The sequence below is a fragment of a genome, unplaced genomic scaffold, assembly GCF_019419815.1.
Source record: "Pyrus x bretschneideri cultivar Hongxiangsu unplaced genomic scaffold, Pyrus_bretschneideri_v1 Contig14, whole genome shotgun sequence".
Lineage (NCBI taxonomy): Eukaryota > Viridiplantae > Streptophyta > Magnoliopsida > Rosales > Rosaceae > Pyrus > Pyrus x bretschneideri.
In genome coordinates, this window is record NW_025999435.1 from 270,616 (window position 1) to 278,723 (window position 8,108).

General features: G+C 39.9%; 1 protein-coding gene across 1 annotated transcript; it reads left to right on the plus strand.

The window, feature by feature from the left end:
• The first annotated feature begins 2,265 nt into the window (after positions 1–2,265).
• On the plus strand, positions 2,266–4,100 carry LOC103965055 (chalcone synthase-like). The gene is given in 2 exon segments (NM_001319814.1): positions 2,266–2,443; positions 3,109–4,100. Coding segments are annotated over 2 exon segments (1,170 nt in total).
• Positions 4,101–8,108: the final 4,008 nt, after the last annotated feature.

Consider the following 8,108-nt stretch of genomic DNA (forward strand, 5'->3'; position numbering starts at 1 on the left):
CCAAAGCTCTATGCTACCGGAGAGATCGGTAGTAACTGCTTATTGGGAGATGTATATTTGACTTATCTACACGTGTATACGAGTCAATATGCAATTAGGAATACCAACTCTATGTACATATAGCACCAATCAAAATAAGTCACCAAACTGCAGCTAGATACCTGGAACCAGACTCACCAGACCTAGCACGTTTTGGGACACATGCAGTGCTTGAGGTGGGACCTAGATTCGCTATGGATCCCAAAAATCTAAGCCTAAAGATCAAATGATCCAGACCGTTGAAATTTGATCCAACGGCTACAAACATAAAACACCTCTAAAAGTTATAATAATTGTAGCCGTTAGATTAAATTTCAATGGATCATTTGATCATTTGACTCATATTTTTTAGGTCTAGAGGGGATCCAGTTCCCTTGAGGTGAACGTTGCTCACTAGCTAGTTAGTTAGCTAGGGCCTAGGGTTGGTAAATCTGCCGTAATGATAGAGGAGAACTAATGACACGGAAACTAAAAGGGTTATGGGCTAAGCTGGAACGATATATATTTACATTAAGGGACGAGGAGAATAAATTGGTTACAAATTCGATACTTATAAAATTTGACTCTAAGACCTTTTACTTAAAAGTAAAAAAAAAATATCGTTAGATCATAATACAAACGATTGACTGCTTATAACTATGTGTTGGATAAGCGATTTGCAAGTATCAATATATTTCGGCTAAGTATAGTTTACCATGGAGTTTTAATGTTAAGCGATTTTCAGAAATTAATTTTTAATGACGGTAAATATTTTATCTTTCTGATCTTACCACAGTGCGAAAAAATTATATACAGTACCACCAGCTAGCATTACTGAGAGGTAGTACATCTCTGTTCAAATTTTGACTATTACAATCAGTACACGGTAATGCTAGGACATTAAATATAGGGAAGTGTTATTGGCATTTCAAAAATTTTATTTTACACTCCTCATAAGTGTATTTTTCTTTCCTAATATAGAAAGTTTGGAGTGTAGAATGAGATTTTTGGAGTGCTAATAACAATTCCCTTAAATATATAGATTAAATTTTGTAAATTAAATCTGATGGAAGTCGCTCGTTGGATTATTCGAACAAAAATTGAATTAATTACTTAAGTGTTGATTAATGTATTTATTTATTATTGATACACGTCATTTAATTTACAAATTTAGCATTACCCATTAGTACATAAGCTTATGCCGTTAATTCTGACGTTACAAACCAAAAACAAGGTTCACCAGCATATGCCTGCCGCCGACCAAAGCCTTGAATGACAGACTGACAGTGGCGAGAGTGGTGACCAAGTTCTTTACGTTTGGAACTGCAATTTCTGTGCAATAATTAAGAAAGACATCTAGACGATGGGATAAATCCCAAATCCAGTTAATCGGAGACCGTGGTGGTTGCCAAGTCTTTGAATTGAAGGCAAACAACCATCGATGATCCTCAATTCCTGACTATTTCTTCAATTGCTTCAGTTACCATCAAATTCTCTTTAGTCTTCTTTCAGAAAATTCTTAAATTTGAGAAGTAAATCATAAATTTTACGCATAATAATAGTTTGGGACAGCAGGGAGAATGATAACACAGGAAAAAAGGGTAATACTTGATTAGTACTTACTTTTTGATATTGTCCAATAATATTTTAACACATGTTTTATTGTTTAAAAAAATAATGCACTATGTTATTAATTTTTCTCGAACTTTAAATTTGTTACTCCAGCATGCATGCACCGAATTACCACCGCCCTCCCGTTTAATGGTGTTTGGGAGTTACCAACATCATGAGAATTTACTCACAGTAATAGCCAATTAAGGGAATTTTACGTTATATTATTAATAGTGCACATTAGATGTATGATTTTCAGTTTTGTTGTTTTGTTTCCGTTGGAATTTCTAAGCTTACCAAATCATGTATAAATATACCACGTAGATTTTTTCCCACCCTTTGTTTGGTAGGTAAAACGAGAGAACAAACACATTCCAAATCATGCAGAGGTTAGTAGGCAAAGCTGACCACACAAATTGCACGTGCCAACAAGCCCCCATCCCCTTAGGTAGTTGAGGGTTTCTAACGAAGTAATGGGTCAGGCACATGATCCTCATCTACCCTCTCTTCTTTTGCGCGTTATATAAATATATCCACTTCCCTTAACATTGTGTCACACCCTTTACCTGCTATCTTACTTACCCTTGCAACGTCCACTAACTCCTCTCTTCGATCTTTCTTGACGACCCGATCAAAATGGTGACTGTCGAGGAAGTTCGCAAGGCTCAACGGGCTGAGGGTCCGGCCACTGTTTTGGCCATTGGGACATCAACTCCTCCCAACTGTGTGGATCAAGCCACATATCCCGACTACTACTTCCGTATCACCAACAGTGAGCACAAGACTGAGCTCAAAGAAAAATTCCAGCGCATGTGTATGTACCATTTTTTTTTTTTAATTCTCATTTCTCTTTGAATAATTGTTTGTTTTGTCATCATCTGTTACATTTTGTTCTTATTTCTCTCTTTAGCGTTTATTCATGATACAAATTCCATATTTGTAAATAATGAAAACTGCGAATATAGCCACAGAGAAACAAAATTCAGAGTAATGGTCATGGCTTCTCTCTCTGTAAACTACTTATATCTGAAGAGGGGGCAATTGTGTTAATTAATACAAGTACAAAACAGTACTTTTATTTTTATTTTTGAAAGGGGAAAACAGTACTAATTAAACATGAATATTATTTGCAACAGTAATTTAAAAACAAATGTTTTTTTCTCCCTTAGAAAACTTCATATTTGTGACAGTGGTTCGCTTCAATTGTTATATCGTATTCTTTGGTACTTGAAATTAAAATATTTTCTGGTCAAACATCGAAATAGCATGAAGAATCTAGTAGCTGGAAAAAGAATTAAACGACCAATTAAAGACGAACAAAACCTCCTTGCTGCCCTGCACAACAGCCTGTAAGAAAGGACTTATGGGGAAACCTAATTAATAATTGCATTTATTTATTTATTTTCCGTGCAATCAATAAATATACTTAAAGGTCCAGAAAATTGATTCTTGAATAACAAATGGTATGTAACTTTTCAGGTGACAAATCTATGATCAAGACCCGTTACATGTACTTGACTGAAGAAATTCTGAAAGAGAACCCAACTGTGTGCGAGTACATGGCTCCCTCACTCGATGCTCGGCAGGACATGGTGGTTGTTGAAGTCCCAAGGCTTGGCAAAGAGGCTGCCACCAAGGCCATTAAGGAATGGGGACAGCCCAAGTCCAAAATCACCCACTTGGTCTTTTGCACCACCAGCGGTGTCGACATGCCCGGCGCTGATTACCAACTCACCAAGCTCTTGGGCCTCCGCCCCTCCGTCAAGCGCCTCATGATGTATCAACAAGGTTGCTTCGCCGGCGGGACGGTCCTCCGTTTGGCCAAGGACTTGGCCGAGAACAACAAGGGTGCACGTGTTCTTGTTGTGTGCTCTGAGATCACCGCGGTCACCTTCCGTGGGCCTAGTGACACCCACCTTGACAGTCTTGTGGGTCAAGCCTTGTTTGGTGACGGTGCAGCGGCCGTCATCATTGGTTCGGATCCAGTGCCCGAAGTCGAGAAGCCCTTGTTTGAATTGGTGTCAGCAGCACAAACCATTCTTCCCGACAGTGATGGGGCTATTGACGGCCATCTCCGTGAAGTAGGACTTACATTTCACCTTCTCAAGGACGTTCCCGGCCTTATTTCCAAGAATATCGAAAAGAGCCTTAACGAGGCCTTCAAGCCTATAGGCATTTCGGACTGGAACTCGCTCTTCTGGATTGCACACCCAGGTGGCCCTGCTATTCTGGACCAAGTAGAGTCCAAGTTGGCACTTAAGCCGGAGAAACTAGAAGCTACAAGGAAAGTGCTGTCTGATTACGGAAACATGTCGAGTGCATGTGTCTTGTTTATTTTGGACGAAGTGAGGAGGAAGTCTGCTGAGAAAGGACTCAAAACAACTGGAGAAGGACTGGAGTGGGGTGTACTCTTCGGATTTGGGCCTGGCCTCACTGTCGAGACTGTTGTGCTTCACAGTGTGGGTGCTTGATGACATGAAAATCAGTGTTGATTTATCTATCTGCTGCTTCGTATATGTATTGTTTCCGCCTTTTCTGGTTATAATTTGTCTTTTCGGATTTTTTTTTTGTTTGAAAAGTGTGTGGGCGTCATGGGGTTAACTTGGTGCAAGGAAGGACCCTTACTTTCATGTTGTTTACTGCAATATTGATGAAAAAAGGGCCCGATTGGGGAATGTAACGATCGAGTAAAATATTGATTGATGAATAATACTACTCTTTGATCTGTCATGTAGTATAATCTCTTAGCTGCATCTCCATTTCAAACATTGTGGTAAAGCCCTGCCCCTGATTTGGGATTCGGGAAGTCTTTGCTCGTGTTGAAATTGATCGTAATGTGTAAAAGGCGATCAATGGAGGGGGCCTAAGGATACTTTGTGGTGAGTCTTGGAATTAGAGTTTTCATAAAGGATATTTTTCCTAATGCCAGCTTGATGTCATGATAAAGCGAGGTGGCTCCTGGGGCGTGTATTGGGCTCTTCGCAGTGGGAAAATTTTAGGAGTACCTATTAGGAAATATTATACAGTATTATGTGTAAATATCTTGTATCATATTTACCTAAATAGGTTTGAGTCAAATCCCACTAAATATAGGTGCCTGATTGCCCACGTTTTCAACTCTCATCCTATTTCCAAACATCATGTCAGACACAAAAAAAAAATCAAAATAATAGCAATATCGGCATGGATTCATCAAGTCCATACTATGTTCACCATTCAGATAACCCCAGTCATATGATCATTTTAGAAAAATTGAATGGACCTAATTATCCATCTTGGAGTAAATCCATGATACATGCTCTCATAGCCAAAAACAAAATTGGTTTCATCGATGGCTCCATTCAGCCCCCTTTAGCAACAGACCAACCAAAAGAATATACTCTCTGGAATCAATGCAACAGTATGATTTTGTCATGGCTTGCTTAATCAGTTGCATCTGATTTATCTAAAGGAGTTGTTCATGCCGAAAACGCCTAAAAGGTGTGGGAAGATTTCAAAGATTAGTTTTCACAGAAGAATGCACCAACAATCTATCAAATTCAGAAGTCAATCGCATCTCTCTCACAAGGCTTCATGACAGTCTCGGCTTATTTTACAAAACTTAAAGGCCTTTGGGATGACTTAGAGACATATCGACCTCTTCTTATCTGTGATTAGACAAAGGCACATAATGAGCAAATAAAAGAAGATCGGATGATGCAATTTCTTATGGGTCTCAACGATGTCTATAATGGAGTTTGTAGTAATATCTTTTTGATGACACCATTGCCTAAAGTTCGTCAAGCATATTCACTTGTCATTCAAGATGAAACACAACGACAACTGACATCGGGACCAACCGAACATTTCTCAATCGCTACTGCAGTCCAAAGTCGATCGAACCATTCCTTTGATAGTTTCAAGAATCTTCACTGCAAATACTATGATAAAGATGGGCACACAATTGAAAATTGTAGGACTCAAAAATATTATTACAAGTTTTGTGACAATAGAGGCCACATTGAAGACATATGTTGAATAAGAAATGGGACCGAGGGCTCTAGTCACGGGGGAAACCAAGATAAGAAATACATCAACAAGTCACACTCCCGTGGCTCCCATAGCAGCAATTCACGTGCTGCAAATGCAGCTGCTACATTCTCTTCTCTTGCTGCCAACGCAGCACATGGTCCTCATCTTGCTGCTAATACATTAGTTGCCCTTTCTCAACCACACATGTCTCAATCAAAGTGTTATGCAAGGACTTTTAGCATAACAACTTCGACAATTGGCCCAAGCTGTATCCAAGATAAATTGAAACCATGCTCCTGGTAATAACAGTGCTTATGTAAACGCTGAAGGTCTGTGCCATTTTACTGTTACTTCTGTTAATTCTATATTTATAAAGCCTTGGATTTTGGATAGCGGGGCCACCAATCACATCACCTCAGACTTCTCACTTTTCAATACAACTGAACCTTCACCAATATCTACTATCAAATTACCCATTGGCTATTCCGCCACAATCACTTCCTCTAGCACCATATCGTTCAATTCTGATATCGCATTAGATAATGTTTTGTGTGTTCCTTCTTTTCACTTAAATCTCATGTCTGATAGCCAAGTCACTGATTCTCTAAATTGTTGTGCCTTTTTGTTTCCCACCTTTTATGTCTTGCAGGACTTGGCTACGGGGAAGATGATTGGATCGGGTAAGCAACGTGATGGTCTTTATTACATGTCGCCATTGCAACAGACACCCATCTCCTGTCAAGTTTCCCACTCCTCCAATTTATGGCATATGCGACTTGGAGATCTTTTGCCTACTCGCCTTAAGTTAGTATTTCCTTCATTATTCTCGAATAATATTTCTTTTGATAATAATTGTAACGTTTGTCCTATAGCCAAACAAACTAGACTTCCATTTCCTTCAAGTTTTATATCAACTCATAATCCATTTTGTTGATGCACAAAATCGACGAGGACTTTGGTACAACAGAAAGTGTGGAGTTTATGACCTTCGCTAGATTGCTCTGTTCATTAGTGTGGATAAGTATGTAAATGAATAGAGACAGGGAAACAAGCAACACAAGATGTACGTGGTTCACCCAGATTGGCTACGTCCACGGAGTAGAGGAGTTCTCATTAGTTGTGAAGGGTTTACACAAATACATAGGTTCAAGCTCTCTTTTAGTGAGTTCTAGTGAATAGTTTAGTACAAATGACATTAGGGCTTATTGTGGGAGAATGATCCCCTTTTATAGAAGAGAGTTTCTAGCTTTGTTCTGACATTGACACGTGTCGTGTTGTGATTGGCCTCGATATCGACACGTGTTGCACCGTGATTAGCCTCTGATACAGACATGTGTCATGTTGTGATTGGCCTCCTGGTTGGAGGAAAAGTCTTGTGCGTCCTTGACGGTATGCTGTTGACCGGTGCTTAGTAGTTTCGGGATTGGTCAAGTATGGTACAAACAGTGCTCCCCTAAGTTCCTGAGTGAGGGAAGCTCCTCAGTTGGGGACTTGCAAGATCCAAACCATTGAGTAATCATGAAATTTCCAAGTACCGAAGTGTGGTGTCACTTTCACTTACCTTCTCTGTCCTGTAAGTAGATGTGGCAACTTCTCTTGGAAGTACTTCTCCTTCATCTAGGAGTGGTATCTTTAGTTGGCGTTGACGCACAAGGTAATATATCATTTCCATTTGAAGCTTACTTGTAGTTTCGGGTTTGGTCAAGTGCGATAAAAACCATATAGTAGGAGTCCCCCAAGTCTCTAAGCGAGGAGATCTGCCGAATGAGGTGACAGACAAGGTAAGCAATCAAGGTTCCAAGCAATTAGTCTCAGATCGGTAGGTTGATCTTGGGTTCCGGCTGATTGTACCCATTTTCCCTGTCTCTCATTCAGCAATAAGGATAAAGAGAAGAAACAGGGAGAAGAGATGATATGAGGTACTCTTGTTTTTGGAGAAGACGGACGAATCGGCATGTGCTTTGTTGTACTTGACTTTCCACAGGTGTATTCTTGAATTGGGCTGGAGGGTTTTCTGGTTTCCTCCAAAGGAGCGAGCCGACTCCAGAATTTGAGGGTCAAAACAAGTCCGTCAAACCTGGAGTATGTTCGATCCTGATGATATGGGATACTTTTGCTGTTTGACAAAGTAGTAGGTGTGGTATGGCAAAGCTTTGTTCTTCGACGACGGTGCTAGTAAAAGGCTGTTGAGGCTTCTTGATCTCTTCAATTAGAGCAATGATGCTAAGCTTGGAGTTGACTTAGACTCTTCCGTCCTTAGACTCTTCCGTCTGGATTGTGCGGTTCCACAAGAAGGGGTGTTGTGCTGTAGTGATCTGTTCTAGCTCGCCGTTGAACCTTCTGCTTCAATCTTTTGTATAGCAGAAATGGTGCGTAACCTTTGCATTTAAATGGTCATTCAGAGCACTACTTCTCAGTGACTCATCCATGCTTGGCAGCTTCAGTGTAAAGAGCCAATATCGTACCAA